Genomic DNA, 17,819 nt, shown 5'->3' with positions numbered 1-17,819 from the left:
CTGCCCTTCAAATAAATCTGCTCTCACGTGTCTGGTCATGCATAAAAATGAGTGAAGTCAGTTATTTACATATAAAATAAATCAAACATAGTTTTTTTTAAATTCTATTATACAGTAGTAGTTTTTTTTTTTAGTTAGTTGTGTGAAATATTATTATCACTACATATTATTGATGCAATCCTCTTCAGTAGCTCCAGTCTGATAATTAAGCAATCAATAATCTTTTCATTACAAATGTCCCTTTATGAGTGAACACACAGTTTTACAAATGAATTGCAATGGGGTGAGCTGGTGCTGTGTCACCTGTGCGTGCTCTGAGATATTGATGCTGTATCTACCATGACATCTCTAATGTGGGGATTTGTTTTCTCCATGTGGTATTTTGAGTCGGTGTCATTTACTACTAGATAAACCTTTGTCTGCAACATACAGTGTATGAAGACGGACAATCCCACTCTTCATGACAGTCCATCTTTTAGAGTGTAAGGTAGCTACGCCTCCATCTTCATGCGGGTTAGAGGAAGACATGCCAGACATATTTACATTTTTAATATCTAGAAGATTAATTTCCACAGTGTGGTGTCAAATATAAGTTCAGATCCTACTGTAAAGCTAGACCTCATTACATCCTTTTGTTACAGTGTGTGTCAGGTCATCCATTTCTTGGGGTCATTCGATACACATATTGCCTCTATCTACGTCTAATCAATAATCTCCATTTGCTATTTTGTGTATTTGAAATAGGACCAATGGAGCCTGTGTTTGTTTGTTGGTATTCAGCTCATGAACTGTATGAGTTTGTCATTTTCTGCAATGCAGGCAACAAAATCCCTGTCTTCCTGGGTCACGCAAGCCGCCCTGAGCACAGGGCCGACCCATTCAGTGCAGAAAAACATTCGCAATGCAATACTCCAGTGGTGGTTTCTTCTTTAGTCACAATCCTCCTATGTGAACACAGCCATGATACAGAACATCCAAAGAGATGACATCCCACATTTCATCCACTCACTTACGGGGCATCATCGACAAGGGAACTGCTTGAACTTGACTTTCGTTCTTGTCTTGTTGCAGAGGCGTGTCAATAGTTGTTTCTTTTTGTGAACTGCATGACTTATTTCTTTACAAAAATCCTTGTTTTTCCAGCAAAAGAGGAAACAAAGAGACCAAAAAAACTTGTACTCATGTATCACTCTATGTAGAAGTGAGTTACTCAAGGGAACCAAAATATGGGATGTGGTCAGGACATATTTCTGTGTTGTCAAAATGTAATCATAGGAAATAAAGGCATTTTAAGTAGCCGCGTCCTGTGTGGTGTGTAAATGGAATCAGAGGATGCTTTCCCACCTTCGGCCAGTAGGTGGCATCATATGCAGCACGAGAGAAATGCCAGCTAACAGAGCTGAGTAGCACGTTATACCCACTTCCCTGATGCAATATAAATGTGACGACAAAACGTTGATGACAAACCGAACTAGAATGCAGCACATCTGCAGAGTGATGAGCTTAAGATGTTCCAAAGAAGTTTGTGTTATTCTGTGTTCAGGCGAATAATATGCATCCGTGTTGTGCATCTTGATAATGTCCAAACACATAGTTGAGACTAATTTCAGGGCCTTTTTCTTCAAATAATTCATTAATCTTAATCCAAATCAAATGTAAGCATAATTGAAAATGAAATATCTGCCTGGCAGGGATCCCATGAACAGAAGATTATAAATTGGACTCATTAAATCCTCTGAATGTGAAACAGAAGATAAATTATTTCCAGAGTGGCACATCTAAAGCATGCATAAATAAATCAACACAACACTCGGTCATTATTATACTGTGTTTATACTGTGAATTCCCTTTATTCAATTGGGATGTTTTGTAATTCAATATGGAACATAAACACTTACTAGTGCTTTAGGTTGAGTCTTTATTCTTGACCTTTATTCTTGGATCTTCATCAGCAGATGTTTGCCCAGTTGAAATGAAGAAGTTCAAACTTCTACTTTTTTGACAACTTTAAGTACTTCTCATCCATCTTGGTTTAACCTTTCAGAGTTGGGCCTCACATTCTTGAACTTGGAAAAAGCAGCTGACAGAACAATTTCGCTTTCACCATCTCGCCATCATCTAGTGATCAGGATCATGTGATGTGATCAAAACCTCCAGAACAGCTACTAAACTGACCTTGAGGTGAGATTGTCTTGTCAATTATCATTACTTGTTTAAAAAAAAGAGACAAAAATCTAAAAGCCAATGACAATGATAACTGATTGATTGATATTTTACATTGAAGTCTTATTTTGCTCTAGTGATGTCAGATATGAGGCATAACAAGAGGCCTTTTCTCTTTCTAAGACCACATTTTACACAGCTGATTGTTTTTAAATTGCAGGTTAAGAGGAAAAGCCCGTCATTGGTGACATCGTGCATCAAGGTAAAGCTCTTAAATCACTGATGACGCTCCCACATTTCTGTGAAATGCAGCTCGTCCATCATTCACTGTCCCCGATAGCTCAGAGCCGGGATTCAGGGTCTGCATATGGAGCGGACCACATGTTGCAGTTACCATGGCAATACCTCTGCGGGCATACCTGAAATATTTTTCCATTTATGTATGCAGGGATATTCTTGATAAGATTGCGCAGTTTTATAATTGGTTTCCACCTGGCTGGTTGTTCATGTAAACACAGGGGACTAAAAAACAAGAACTGGTCATTTTGGCATTTCTATTTATGTAGGAATATTTAAGGAATATACAGAAAAAAAATTTAATTTAATATAAATTCTGTTGGTAAATGTGTGACTTGTTTAAATACAACTTTGAAACAGGGTGTGAAATGTGTCCTTAGCCGGGCAGATGTCAGTCAGTCTTCAGACAATGGAAAAGCAGCCTGCCTTTTAAACACATCTCAGTCATCAACAAAAACACAAGAATGGACTCAAGTTTCCAAAATGACTGAAAACTATGTACATACATTCTTCCTGAGGATAGGATGAATGTACCAAGATGCATACACAGTGTAGATATAAATATGGACTCTGCTATCCTCCCCTTGTCTTCTCTCCTTCCTGTGCCCCGTCTCACTTGGACAGTTTAGTGATGACACGGATTAAAGCACCATTTTCATCCTTCAGTCTCTGGTTCTCCATCTTTAGCTCTGCTTTAACCTGAAGAGAGAGCACACGACAACTAAAGTGGGCAGAGAGGTCAAATTACATTTTGGTCATAACCTCGGGGGCTGATTGTCCGGGGTGGAACATGTTTTTATGATGCTAGATAATTGTAAGACATTACTCAAACACCGACTAGACGTTTGCCACAGGCCTAGCTTATATGAAACATGTTCATTTTTGCCATACGATAACCATCCTAGTAATGTTGTGGGTATGTCCCTTGCTCGTATTTTGAACGGCTTCATATTTTGGGGTTGTTCAGGTAAAGAAGGTTCAGTCCATGCACGAAGTCCTGGTTGTGATTCCTGGCAATACCAGCAACCTTTTCAGCCCGCATCATGTCAACATCAAGTACACGATGTGGGGGCCCAACAGACCACTCGTGACAAATGTGTTATGCTGCTGCTTCAAAACAACACTTGTTTTTGCATTCAGTATGCGGTTGCACGAACTGACCTGTTCGTAATATTAAGATACTCCGAGAAAGACTTTTTAAGAACTAATGAATTTAGTTGCTTCTGTTTGGAGCTAGCAAGATGTGAAGCTGCTTAGTCCGACTTTCCCGTTATACTCCGAAAAAATAAGGTTGCATTGTTTATTCCCGATTTTCATTTCACTTAGTATTAGAAGGATTCTTTAAATCGGATATATGTATTATGTCCCAGAAGTAGTTCATACACAAATGATAAAAATGTTTACTCATTCAAAAATTAATTCCTTACATTTTCATTAAAGTGGTTATGAGGCCTCATTCACATAATCTCACAGTCCAAAGTGGTCCAAAGTGAACCTGAATACAGGTACAGCAGTAAAGACTGCAGCTATTTTACTTTTCTGACTTCTGTTCCTGCTGCTTAGTTGTCCAGAAAGGAGAGTGGCTTTGTTGTAGAGTATAGTGCAGCTACAATATGTCTATGTTAGAGGGGCTGAGAGAAAGACATACCAGACACATTTTCACATTTTTAATAACAAGTCTGCTCTTAAGCTTCAACTTGACAATGTGGTGTCAAATTTAAATCCCTGTCTTACATTAAAGAGGCACCTCATTACATCCTTTTTTACTAATTTACTTTTCCAAGATCTGTTCCTGCCGCTGACCAGAACAGAAATTGTTTTGTCTTCACAAAAAAAAGGTCATCTGCTCCAGATTAATCTATTATAATAAAACAAATACAATGATGTATACGTACAAAATCTTGTACACTCGCTTTCACTGGAACACAGACACAATTGGACCAGACTTGCTCATTTGAATACACATAACAGTGCTTCTCTGTTATGAACATCTATTTTCAGACCATGTTTGTTTAGACCTCTCATTCACGGATAACAAGAGGTTTTTGTTTGCGTCCTCTTGGGAATAACACAGCGGACATTTGTCAACGTTAGACGGCGGTTGAATACCGATGGCTCACTCGCTGCAGTGTCAAAGAGCTCACACATTCCACAGCCAGCAGAGCATAATGGTGACAAATGATGTCACCTAAAACCACCGTAGACAGGGCGGCTAACACCGTGGCACCAAGTCCCACAGACACTTTGCACTGTTTGGATCTGATTGTTGTTTTTCCTCATGTTAAATAAGCTTTATTTTCTCCTGGGTAAGAGATCCTGCTATATTCTTAACCACTACCATTTTTAAATTAAAGTGAAAGGGTAAAAAGTATTCATTTTTTAAAATGTCTCACTTGCCTTCAACTGTTCTTCCATATCTGTTATCCTCTTTTTAAGACTCCAACTTTCCTATGAGGAAGAACATTTAATAAATATAATTAAGACAAATAAATAAAGACAAATGAAGGCAATTCAACTGAAAACATTTTGCCATGACCACACTAGTATAGTTTTAGTATTATAATAATGCTGAGTTCATACCTTTTTTTCTGTCTCGAGCATGTTGGAGCCACAACCTCCCGGTCTTCCCTTCTGCAGCAAGAGGAAAGGTTATTATTTAAAAGGATTATAGCATAAGGTGTTGAAGCTGTGTCATTTTGGGTCTCACATGTGTCTGATACAATATACCCACAGTCAAACTCGCAGACACTTATTATTTGGGACATTATTCCCAAATTCACACCTGACAGTAATAACACTCCAGCTTCCTTGTATACCTGCTATCTTTCGCGTCACATTTCTTTCAGATTACATTATTACCTGGTATCTCATAAGAATACATGGAAGACATTTCTGTGCGTAATGACAAGAATAATCATAAAGATTAAATAATGACTTGGAGAAACTTTTAGTCACTTTTTCAGTTGCCTTTTCAGCGAACATTCCCTTCAGTTCCTCCACACCCATGTATCTGGATTGGCCATATTAACTGTTGACTACAGTATGTGTAGTACAGTACCTGAGCTCTCTGTAGCTGGTCCTGAATCATGGCGAGTTCTTGTTTACTTGTTTCCAGCCTGGACTTGAGCCTGTGATTGGTGGCCAGTGCCTTTTCATACATCTACAAAAAAAATGCACTGGTTAGGATTAGGAGTGTTTGATTGTTTTGTTTTTGTTTTTTACCACACACAAACTAACAAACGTGGACATCAACGGCCACTGTGACTGTTTGTGTGTTAGTTTTTTAACTGTTCATTAGGGATGCAAGTGATGATTATTTCCATTATTCATCATGAGGTTGACATTTCTGGTTGCTAGTGAAATCCATCTAAACAATAATCAATGGATTCAACGGATTGCCATTAAATTTGGTACATAGCCTGCTTTATATCCACAGTGCCCAGATGATGAATCCTAATGGCTTTGGTGATCCTTTTCATCCAGCACCACTACGGGGTTCATAGTTGTGGTTCTGAGTGAAATGTCCCGACAACTCTTGGATGGATCGCCATGAAATTTTGAACAGACATTAATTTCCTCCTCAGGTTGAATTGTAATAACTTTGTTGATCCCCTTACTTTTTCTGTTGCACTGTCGTCAGTTCAACATTTGTATTAGTCCGGTACTTTGGTTTATGACCACATACCTGCAAAACTACTGACATTCCCATCAGCCTCAGTTGTAATCTGTGTTTGGTGCTAATTAGCAAATATTAGCATGCTAACTGCTAAACTTACACGATGGACAGGTTAAACATGATACCTGCTAAATATCCTTATGTTAGCATTACCATTTTGAGCTTATTACCATGCGTTAGCATTTAGCTCGAAGCACCACTGTGGCTAAGTAGTCTGTAGCATCACAGACAGTGGCATGGCTATAGACTCTTAGTCTTGTTTTGATTTACAGCAAAATATCTGAAAACAGGAGAAAATTACCATCCTAATTTGCTAGCGTTCTTGCTGTAACCTTCAAACTGATTTTTCTTGTCCAACAAACAGTCAGAAAACTAAGATACTAAATTTACAATTATATAAAACTGAGAAAATGTATCACCTCTGTAAGGCACCGTGGTTAAGGCCCTGTGCTGAAAATCGTAAAAGCTCTTCCAGTAAGTTGTTGAGTTATTTTGGTTTGGTTATTTTGTTACATGAGCAGCTACTTGGACGGAAAAGTAGCAACAGCGCACCCTTTCTGCAAATCAACAATACTCGCTAGGAATATTATACATCAACATTCAAGCCGCATCACCTGCCTTTTCATAGTCATTTTTTGCTGACTCTTCTTCTGCCTTTTTCCTTGCAGATAGTCTGTTCTCCCTCCGTAAGAAGTAGGATTCAGCGTGGTTTGTCGCTTTGTCGTTGGAAACATCAGATGATCCAGATGAGCCCAATCTGAAAACATAAAAGAGGTGAAGTATAATTCATTCAACACACAGTTTTAGCTCTGTTTGCGATAATGTCTGTTTTGTATGTATTCATTGTGTGAATTAAATTAGAGGAAGCTTACCTAGACAGTCTCTCATGCTGAAATAGAGGAGACATGTTTTAGAACTGGCTATCATCTGATCCAAATAAACAGTGATAATGTAAGGTCTTGCAAGGACATCTTAATCTCAGTTATCTTAATCAAAGTTTCAGTTATATTTAACCCCAACTGAAACCTTACATGGAATAAACAAGTCATTCAGCTCCATCATGACCCCATCCTCTGTTTCAGTAGATGCTCATTACTGCATAAATGTTGACATCACACAGCTTGACTTCATCATTTGTTTGACAGGCTGTTTGGTCGTGATGTGAGACTTATTAAGTACAATGTGGAATCAAATCTACACATGAGGTTGTATTTTGTATCATGTTGAACATTTCCCCTGCATAATAGCATAAACATACAATCATTATGCACACGGGACATATTTTATTACAAGTACAATGTCAGCAAGTACATTCATCATCAACTTGAAAGTCGGTATTATGAGAAAAAAATCTCTTGTGCAATAGAACTACCAGGAATTCCGCATAAAAGATGTTTTTCAGTTTTCCAAGAAAAGGTTTATGGCCGTCTGAAACACTCTCTCCTTAAAGGAGAGAGGAAATGATTCCTTACATAAACTGACAAGCACAGATAACTAAACACATCCAAAAAAGGTAATAGCTCCGGCAGTGGCATTCACAATATGTTCATTATTGCCTATTAAAGTTGGAGGAGTTATACACAATGCATGCTGACAGATTTTCAAGCATCATTTCAAGTCTCTGAGCTCTAATGGTTAGTGCTTTTGTCCAAAGGACTTTAAAGCACATTTAAATTTGATTAGAGGGACTGTCCTCCCAAGAAGAACGACAGCATCAGTTGTTTCAGCAAGTGCTCCAAAAGGACAAGCTCTATTTAAAGCACGATCATGATGTTCGTTCCCAAACCTTAACTACGTGTTTATTATAATCACCATGACAGCGAAACTCCTCTATCTTTTGTGCCTGAACCTGACCAAAACTTAACCATAGCATTGTCACATCATAAAACTGATTTATTTTTCAATTGCGATTTGAAACGGTTTTGGAAGGTCCACACAAATGATGTCCTGCTGATTGGAGCATCAGCTCAAATAAAAGTTTCTATGTGTCTTGGTAGAGGGTGTTGGCAAACAACGTATTTTATTGTTTAATTTGGAATACTTGTTGGAGTAGATTAGAAGAACAGATGTTATCAAAATTAGAAGTGTGCCCCCTTCAAACAGACAACTGTAAGTATATTGAGAGCTACAATACAAGTGCTTCGGTTCTTAGACATAGCGTCGTGGTTCTAGGATGAAAATGTCAGCCTGTCAGCCAGTTGCTCCACCACTTTATTTCAGGTTAAAATGATTGTAATGAACACTAACTTAAACATTACGAGACAAACCCGTCATTCAGCCCCGTCATTACACTCTCATCTATTTCAGTGGATGGTCATTACTGAACAAATGTTGACATCATAGAGCTTGACTTCGTCATTTGTTTGACGGGCTGTCTGGTCGCGATGTGAATGCATCCCTCTCAAACAAACAACTAGAGGCAAATTCTGTACTACAACACAAGTGCTTAGGTTTCTAGCCATGCTGGCAGAGTGGCTTTAGGATGCAAATGTCAGTCTGTCGGTCGACTGTACTTTGTTGTTTAGGGCTAATCAGCAAATGCAACATGCCAAGCGAAGATGGTGAACATGCTCATTTTTACCTGCTAAACATCGACATGTTATTATTGTCATTATGAGCATGCTAGCAAAGTGGTGTTAGCATTTATATCAAAGCACCGCTGTGTCTCAGAACAGCCTAACAGAGCTGCTAGCATGGCTGTAGACCTTTCAACAACAAGGCAATTCAAAGTGCTTTAAATAAGAGAGACAAGAAAGGCATTAAGCACAAGATTAGAACAATACACGCATTAGACAGAAATCACAGCATTGCCATATCTGAACCTGCTGAGCCCATCCTCTCCATATCCTTGAATGTGTTTTCATTATATTAATCATAAGAAAAGCTAATCTGACCAACTCTTTCAGTTTTATTACATCCACCACTGCTTACAATCAATATGTATTAACCTAAAAGAGGTGATTATCTTGCCTGCAGCAAGTAATGCAATTAGTTGCACCGAATTTCTTATTCCTGCCTATATAACTTCTAACTCAGTTCATGCTATTTCATTTCGCATTGTATTTAAACATGGACAAAACTTTTTTCAGAGACAGTCACATAAACTGAAGCAAAAAGCAGTCTACCAAAATCATGGAGCCGGCAAGTCTATTCCTGTAAAAAAGAATCAGGGCTTTAAGTTACAGACACTATGTGTAAACACAGCGATATGCCTCGGCTCAGACATTTACAAGATCTCTGGATCTTCACCAGACTCTGGTGTCAGTTCCTTTAAGGATCTCTCTGGACACTTGGATATGCTTGGTAAATGATCATTAATGATATACAGTATGCAGACTTGGAAAAAGCTCTGGTTTAGATTAAGGGACATCACGTATAAACAGATGCTGATGGAGAAGTGGGCTTTTGTGACTTTGTCCAGTGTATGTGAGTGTCTCTGTCACTAAGCTGTCCTCCAGCTTTTTCTAGATCTCATGTTGAACTTCTTGTCTGCTGACCAGCTATTCCCAAGTGGAAAATGTGAGCTTCCCCCAGGACTAGCAGAGAGATAAACATCCATAAATACTGCCTCTGAGTTCCCACAAGCCAGTCCTAAGCACTCTATCTCTCCTTCTCTCTGTTCTATGTCATCCTGTCTTTCACCCCCTGCTTTCTCTCTCTCACTCGCTCTTCTTCCTCTCTTCCTGTCTCCCTCTCTCTCACACACTGATGTCCTCCATGTCTCCCCTATCTTTCCCAAGTGGATTCTTAGTTTACATAAAAAGATAAGACTAACTGCTCATTACAGCTTTGACTTGGTGTCATTTTGAAGTTTTGTTCCTTCTTGTTCATGCACATCAACATACAGTTTTGTTGCTCATCTTATGTGAGTAACCATAGGCTTTAAGAAGCGTGTGAAAATGTTAGGAGAGAGAAAAAAAAAACGTCATATTCCGCTGATGTCTCCGTGACCTAGGGGTCTAAACCACGTACCACATCTTTTAAAAAAGACTTCGTAATCTAACCCATAAACATGTTTGTAAAGTTTAAAGTTGTAGAAAAACCTGCCATTCAAAACAGCATGTATAGTGCATGATTTGATAAATAATACACTGTTAAAACAAAACCATATGTAAATTTTTGTATACGATTGTCAATTAAAAACCAAAGTATCTCCATACTCTGTACCATAAAATATTGTAAAGTGGATTATAAGAGGACATTAGAGTCAATTTCAGACGAGGCAGCAAGAGGTCATTAATAACTTCTTCAGCATACAGTAATTTTCCATTGATCATGTAAGCAACTCATAAGTGCAAAGTAAGAAAAAAATTAAAGTAAAATTAAGTATGGCATGTCCTAAAATTCTCTAGCAAGGTACACGGTACAAACACACAGAAATTCCTCTGTGGCTTGTTACAGAAACATTTGTTTGAGAGTAACGGAACTCTGATGCTGGTGTTTGTATTATATCAGCTATGGCATTTCCTCTCACTAAACAGGCACTGAAAAGATTAAAGATAATCGGGTCTTACCCTCAGGCTCTTGGTGGTGGCGGTGGATGAAGTTGGAGAAGAGTCAGAGAGCGACTTTCTAATGCGTGGCTGATCTTTGTTGTGAGAAAGTAGAGATGACATCGCTCCTCAGCTGCTACAGCCACTGTATGAATGGGGTCCGAACTACTGAACTTCTGAAAAGTTAAATACTTTTTAAATTAAAAAAAAAAAAACCCTCTTAATAAGATGTTGATTACCATCCACTGATATAAAATTAAGATTTGGCTGTTTCCTTAGTTAACATGAGAAGCTCAAGTGTGATCTTCATGTGATGGTGAGACATTTCATATCTGATGAGAGTGAAAGAACAGCATAAGTGTGAGAGCTGTGGAGGAAGTGGTGAGACTGGGGAGTAGGCGGGCTGTACGGCGTGTGTGTGTGTGTGTGCGTGTGTGTGTGTGTGCGTGTTGACACAAGGATTTGACAACAGTATTGTTCACAAGGGCTCTCGAGGGATTTGGTTATATTGGCGAAAATGGAAAATGTAAAGCATCATTAATCATACTAATGTAGTTTTCAGGGTAGCTCCTATCTGCATATTTAATTTTCTGTATGTAATGCACAGGGAAGTACACTGCATTATTCTAATGCACAAAGGAGTGTTGTTTGTATTGTGTAGTCTTTTTTTTTTTTTAACAAAGGGGAGCCGAGGCTGTAAGAAATGGCAAACTCCTCAATTAAAACAAGTGGCAGCAAGTGCAACTGAAAGTAGAGGTAAAATTAAAAATACCTACAGTAGATGAACAGGCACACATGGGTTTATGTTAGGGTGAGATAAGAGTGTATAAAAAACAACAGGTTGGTCAGGCGCACAAATGTACTGTAGCTAACTCTTCGGATAAGATCTTTGGTTTTAGATCTGTTGAGCTTAATCAAGCGGGGGGCTGCGTGTGTTGATAGTTACGCTGAGCTTACATACCTTTCTGAGTATGTTCCATGACACAACTGCGAGTTGGAACAGGCCATTTGTTTGCAATTTATTCACATAAAAAGGGAATCTAATGAGAAGAGTGCATTTTCTGTGCTTTACTCATGTTGCTTATGGAAAGTTACAAATATATTTCGTAATAAATGCTGAGACTGGAAAGTTTTGACGCTAAATATCTGATAAGGGTAAAACAGATCCTGGAGAATCTGAATGTGGGAAGCTTCACAAGTGTCAGTGGTCTCAGGTGCATCATTTTATTTCTCTCTTTTCAGTTTGTCTGTACTGATTTCCAGGCTGAATCAGTGCTGCCGTCAGACCAAGTCTCACATGTATTGCATCTGATCAGCTGTAGCCTAATTTATCCTTTTAAATAGGATCAATAATTGCATCACTTTCTATCCCTACAGTGATACATGCTGTGTACGTAATTTTTCAGTGATGTTTATCTTTGCATAGAGAGATTTTTTACAGTTCCTGTTTGACAGATATATGTCCTAGGTTTTTTTTTTGGTCATGTTTTGACATAAACATGTTGCTACTATGCCGAAAGACCCTTGAATACTGTAGTTTTTATAAACTAACCACACCTGTCAACTCCCCCAATTTTCCCTGAGTTTCAACCGTAATTTCTATCTGGCATGACCGCCAGTTTCCAGTGGGCACATCATGCTTTGGTTTTTGTCCTGAGCATTTAATGTACCGTAATTACCCCAACCCTCAAATTAAGTTAGTTACCAGACTAAATTGTTTTAACTTTATTCATGCACCACACTGTCTTTTAAATGCAAGCTGGCCACCCAAGAGTCAGTCATTTCATGAAAAGTAAAAGACATGTACTCATAATTCCTTTTAAAACAGTGTCAGTTTTGACGGGATGTCACAGAGGGGTGACTGTCGTCCACTCAACATGACAACGCTAGGCTATACGTCTAGTTGTACCTACTTGTGACTAGTGTCCCCCTTTTTTGTTATTTTACTATGATGACAAAAATCATGAAACAGACACAGATCTCTTTCTCTCTTTATCAGGTATGTTGCTTATTCTTCATCATTATGGTAGTAAACTGGTACCACCTGCTGGCAGAAAATAGTACTCTAACCTTTTCACAAAAGAACTTCAGGACAGGGGAAGAGTATGTAGCAGTGGAATCATATGTAATCACATGTGCAGGTTGTACAGTTTTACCATAAATAACTATAGAGTGAGAGGCACTACACATGTACTTCTGCTCAGTTACTGCAAGCTTTAAGCGCAGTCTCATTTCCTCTCACAACTGCCATTTCATACTATAGTCTGTTCTTCTTGTCATTTGTAAATAGCTCAAAGTAATCAGTTTAATCTCAATTCATACATAATTTCATTGATTAAAATCTGTTTTTTTTTTACATGATCTAAATGCCATGGCCAATTCTACCACAGACTCTTACAGCCAGTTTTTTGAAATGTAATGTTGAAAATACATAAATTGTCATTTACATCACTACTTTCCTTTCAGTAACCTGTTGCTCTAAAAGACACATACATCTCTGATGAGCAATTTTCAAGTCACACCCAAGGAACCCTTTATATTTACGTTTTATTGTTTCAATACTTCCCATATTTTTTTATTTATATTGCACTAACAACAGCAACCATGATACTTGTTGTCATAACTTAAATGTATAGAATTTCACTCGTTTTTAATGAGAATATAGTGCATGTTAAAAAGCATGTATAGAAGGTTGCATATAGTTCGAATCAGACTATAGAAATTCACATTAAACTAAGGGCATAAAACAATACAAGTACTAATAAAATCATCAAATGTTTTTAGTGATGTATAACTGCTCTGAAACATAAATCAGTCAACCCCACCCATGTAAAATAAAGCAAATGTTACAAATCATTTTTTGTGTGTAAAAACAGTTCCTCTTCATCAATATAAGACTTTAAAATCACAGTCATGTGAATTATAGACAATACTGGTGGACTGCAGCAATTTACAGCCGATCAATCTACTGGAGCATATTGTCCATATCCATCTCTTTTTTGTCCATGAGGATCTCTATTTACTTCAGCTGACTCTCCTTCTGAAGAATCCCAACTTTCAACAACGTCTTCGTATAACTCCTCTTCCAAAGACTTGTCCAAAATAGGACCCTCAGTAGTCTCTTCTGCAACCTCCTCTTCTGCTGTCTCGCCAGCATCCTCTTCCTCTTGATCTTCTGGTGTCATTTCTTGCTCCTCTGTAACATCCCCCTCCACTTCCTGTTCCCGTGGCTGTGCTTCCTGCAAGGCTTCCTCCTCCTCCTCCTCCTTTACTTCCTCTTCCGCTCCATCTCGGGCACCCTGTTGCTAAGCCTCTTTCTCAACATCTTCTAGCTTCTCCTGCACCTCAGTGGCATTCTGTGCTGTGTTGGAGATTAACTCTCCTACAGCTCGGTCCTCCTGATTTGACTTAAGTTTCATTGACCAAGAAGGACCATTCACCAACTGAGATAGACAGATATGTAATTGATTATCTATCTCAATAATGTCTGGCACTTGCAAATTTGAAATACATGTGAAACACTGTAACTAAGTAATAATATTTGTTGTTTTTTTTTTGAAAGATCAGTCAAAGTTAAACTTGTGGAGGTATACCTGGGAGTGAAAACTCTGCAGCTGAGCCATGATGCTGCTGTGGAGGTTCTGTGAAGTGAAAAACTGCTCATCCAGAGTCGTCTGCACTGAACTGAGCATCTCTTCTAATGTCCGGGCACGCATGGCCTGCTTAGTCTCCACAAGCTCCCTGAAACACACACAAGACAGGAATTTGGCAAGTCAGCAAATTAAAACATTGTTCAGGCATGCAGATAAACTCTGTAAAATCAAACTGGGCTCACTTTATTGCAGTCATCTCCTGGTTGTTTGTATAAAGTGCAACATTATGAAGATAGAGAAACTCTTTCAGCTCATTCAGCTCAGAGGATTGTCCCATTAACGGTGCATTAAGAGCCTCCACTGATGCAACCTGCTCACCAACTCTGGAGCATGCACTGGCCACAGCACTGGTCAACCCAGCCACATTTTCAGCCAGCGCTGAGCTGGAACTCAAAGTGGTGACTACCCTCTCCTTCATGGCCTCAAACTCCTCACTCTGGTTCTTGAACATGGCCTGGAGAGTTTCGATGGACAGGGAGACCTGCTTGATCTCGGCCCACCGAATTTCCATCTCTTCGCGGAGAGCCCAAAGATATGAGTAGAGGTCAGTGTTCTTCAACTTCTCTGATGTGGCCAGGACAAACTCGGCTTTCTGCTGAGCCTGTTTCTGAGCCTCCTCCAGGGTGAAGATCCTCTCCTCCACACCCAAACCTGTATCAATCTAGAAAGTGATTTACATAATTTAGCTATGGGGCTTGACTCAACTTAAACATTTGGAATCTGGCCTTTTCATCGATTCATGTCAGTCTGAGCTCTCATATTGCTGTGGCGATTAGGGTGGGTCACATGAAAATATATACCATGAGATGATATAAACTTATCAACTGTCAGAGATTTTTTTTTTTTGTACAATTTATATTGTAAGTTGTCTATATGATAGTGGTCTTTTATTATATCCGGGTGTATTAGGCCATTGTTGGAAACGTTAAAAATCACTGAGCGGGACTCCTCCTGGGCGATGTTGGACTTTTATATGATTTTTTTGGCTATATGTTATTAAGTACCTTGACTTGTTAGGTATTTAAATTGCTGCATTAGCCGATTGCAGACTTCCAAGTCTGGTAAGTTTTTCCATGAACAGTTTCTAAATTGATTTTCTAAAAAAATTACTATAACATGATATTATACCAAGATATCTGGCATTATTAAAATTTCACAATAACCCGCTCGGGCTGTGAATGTCACTGAAACGTGACCATGTAGTTGCTCACAGCAAGAACATGCTAAAAATAACAACAGGTGTTGCTAGCAGTATGAAGCTAGCTACTTTAAAATGTCATACAGCCTTAAATTTTCAAAATAAATACTGACCCACATTTGCACTCATTTTTTGTGATAAAGGGCACAAACTGCAGGTGACGGAAAGGAGTATTTTCTCAGGCACCTCTCGCTTTAAAAAAAAAAAAAAAAAATTCGGGTCGTCCGTATTTATTCATAAGAAATTACAAAGGTAGTACTCTTATTTTGAAAGCAAATCACATAACGTCCGTACTCGCGGGAGTTTTTTTTTTTTCTTCCCTCCACACATGATTTGTAAACAACGACGAACTCGTGTTCAAGGAAAGTAGTTTTTCGTTTAATTTCAAGTTGTTGCAAGGTGACACAACACAAAGGAAGACACTTCGAGTATCTGACAATTATCAGTGACCAGCTCAGCAGGAAACACGGTTGACAAAATTAGCCAGCTTACCTGCGCGTCCGTCGTCTCCATCACCTGCTGGAGGTTTGTGACTTTCTTCTGCATTGTTGCCAAAGACTCCGATAGTTGGTCGAGGCCGTGCTGCTGTTGCACACAAAACCACCACATCATAGAGGCCCCGAGTGTCAAGAGGATAACGACCAACAGAGCTGGAGAAACGTAGGCGCTCATCCGGCTCCTGGACTGGGGCATCCGGCTCCTGGACTGGGGCATCCGGCTCCTGGACTGGGGCACCGATGACTCCAGCAGAATGGAAGCGTCTTCTCGTCGCGGTTTCTTTGACCTGCGCCTGGCCATGGCAGCAACAGAGGGGCAGGACGGACCTGAAGAGCTGCGTCTTCAGTGAAATGGAGCCATTAAAAGTGTGTCTTTGGATTAGCTAAGGTATCACGTTGTCCATATTGCTGGACCCTCTGTCCTGGTCATTCATTGGACCCCCGTAATAGTCAAAGCAACTGCTGGGTTGGATGGGGGGCGTGACAGCACATTATGTAACTGCGGCGGTGGACTAAGTCTTCAGATCCACTACTGAAGAGGAATAACCACTGTGTCAAATAATTAGGGCTGCAACTGACGATTGTTTTCGTTATCAATTAACCGATTGGTTGTTAAGTCTGTAAAACAGTGAAAGAGCCCAAAGCCTTCAGATAGCTCTTTTTGGTCGACCAACATTAAAAAAAAAAACCCAAAAAACTCAAAGATATTCAGCTCACCATGATGTAATGTTAATAAAAGCCTCAACTCTTCATACTGGGTAAGCTAGAACCATCACATTTGAGGGGGGGTTTTGCTCGAAAACTGACTTAAATGATTGATTATCCAAACAGTTGCCGATTAATTTTCTGTCAGTCAATTTATCAATTGATTGACCGACGTCTAAAAAAAAATTCTCCATTAAAACTAAAAGTCCTGCATTCATAACTTTAAGTTAAAGTGCATTAGGTATTAGCAGCAAAATATACGTAGGTATCAAATGTGCTAAAAGTACTCAGTGAATAATTCCTTTCAGAGTGTGGTAACAGTCTTTTCATGTTGAAGGTGGCCCTGGTGTGGCCAAGTTTAACCATTATATGTGCTAGTGTGTTGTTGGTGTTTTTAGGCACTACAAGTAAAGGGAGGATGCTTTAAAAACTAATGCCAAGAATAGTTTTTGTTTATTAGTTAACTTCAGACAAAGTGCAGTAAGCAGAAAAAAAAACGTAAATCAAATCAATATATGGTGTGATCCCCTTTTGCCTTTAAAATGGTTCCAGTTCTACTCGGTACACTTGAGTACAGTTTGTCAAGGTAGGTTGTTCCAGGCATCTTGGAGACCTAGCCACAGTTCGTCTGTGGATTTAGGCTGTCTCAGTGTCTGTTGTCTTTTCATGTAATCCTAGACCGACTCCATTAGGATGTTGAGATCAGGGCTCTGTGGGGGCCAGACCATCCGTTGCAGGATTCCTCGTTCTTTTTGTCACTGATGATAGTTCTTTATGACTCTGGCTGTATATTTGGGGCTGTGTCACGCCGCAGGACCAAACAGATGCTTGCGAGATGATAAGAATCTAAACAGTTAAAGTGCCTGAAAGTTTTGCACAGTACTGTATATATTCTATCTGCATTAAGATTGCTTTCAATGGTTATTTTGATTAACAATTAATTTGCAGATTATTTTCTAGATTAATCGTTAATATATATATATGTGAAAGCCATTCTCTCAATATAAATATTGAGAGAATGGCATTCACAGTTTCTCAGAGGCCACAGTGATCTCTTCAATTTGTTTATTTTGTCTGGCTAACAGTCAAAACCCTAATATAATTAATTTACAGTCGAAAACGGCAAATTGTCACATT

General features: G+C 39.0%; 2 protein-coding genes across 3 annotated transcripts; both read right to left on the bottom strand.

Moving 5' to 3' along the window:
* Window positions 1-1,834: 1,834 nt before the first annotated feature.
* Window positions 1,835-10,993, bottom strand: LOC120806948 (protein phosphatase 1 regulatory subunit 12B-like). Its single transcript, XM_040158514.1, has 7 exons — window positions 10,651-10,993; window positions 7,009-7,025; window positions 6,755-6,893; window positions 5,519-5,620; window positions 5,041-5,091; window positions 4,858-4,908; window positions 1,835-3,159 (listed from the first exon to the last, which is right to left on the bottom strand). Exons 1-7 carry the CDS (start codon window positions 10,750-10,752, stop codon window positions 3,073-3,075), a joined length of 549 nt encoding a protein of 182 aa, XP_040014448.1. The 5' UTR covers window positions 10,753-10,993; the 3' UTR covers window positions 1,835-3,072.
* A 2,269-nt stretch (window positions 10,994-13,262) lies between these two features.
* LOC120807418 lies at window positions 13,263-16,506 on the bottom strand. Of its 2 annotated transcripts, XM_040159430.1 has the most exons (5): window positions 16,202-16,506; window positions 15,973-16,159; window positions 14,465-14,943; window positions 14,223-14,370; window positions 13,263-14,072 (listed from the first exon to the last, which is right to left on the bottom strand). In XM_040159430.1, the coding sequence occupies exons 1-5, from the start codon at window positions 16,276-16,278 to the stop codon at window positions 13,935-13,937; spliced, it is 1,029 nt and encodes a 342-aa protein (XP_040015364.1). In that variant the 5' UTR covers window positions 16,279-16,506; the 3' UTR covers window positions 13,263-13,934. The 2 variants fall into 2 exon arrangements, with proteins under 2 accessions (XP_040015364.1, XP_040015362.1); XM_040159428.1 differs by having other exon boundaries at window positions 15,973-16,506.
* Window positions 16,507-17,819: the final 1,313 nt, after the last annotated feature.

Source organism: Xiphias gladius, chromosome 21 (genome assembly GCF_016859285.1).
Source record: "Xiphias gladius isolate SHS-SW01 ecotype Sanya breed wild chromosome 21, ASM1685928v1, whole genome shotgun sequence".
NCBI classification, from domain to species: Eukaryota; Metazoa; Chordata; class Actinopteri; order Istiophoriformes; family Xiphiidae; genus Xiphias; species Xiphias gladius.
This window is presented reverse-complemented; position numbering and strand designations above follow the sequence as displayed.

Bases quoted from the DNA above. Each gene is read 5' to 3' on its own strand.
- LOC120806948 (XM_040158514.1), bottom strand. From the start codon at position 10,752: ATGTCATCTCTACTTTCTCACAACAAAGATCAGCCACGCATTAGAAAG. The intron at 5,621-6,754 runs GCAGGTGATGCG...TTTTTTTTGTAG, and splicing joins CAAAAAATGACTATGAAAAG to ATGTATGAAAAGGCACTGGC. The intron at 4,909-5,040 runs GTATGAACTCAG...TCTTCCTCATAG, and splicing joins TGCTCGAGACAGAAAAAAAG to GAAAGTTGGAGTCTTAAAAA.
- LOC120807418 (XM_040159428.1), bottom strand. From the start codon at position 16,278: ATGGCCAGGCGCAGGTCAAAGAAACCGCGACGAGAAGACGCTTCCATT. The intron at 14,371-14,464 runs GTGAGCCCAGTT...TGTGTGTTTCAG, and splicing joins CAGGAGATGACTGCAATAAA to GGAGCTTGTGGAGACTAAGC. The intron at 14,073-14,222 runs GTATACCTCCAC...TGTCTATCTCAG, and splicing joins TGCAGAGTTTTCACTCCCAG to TTGGTGAATGGTCCTTCTTG.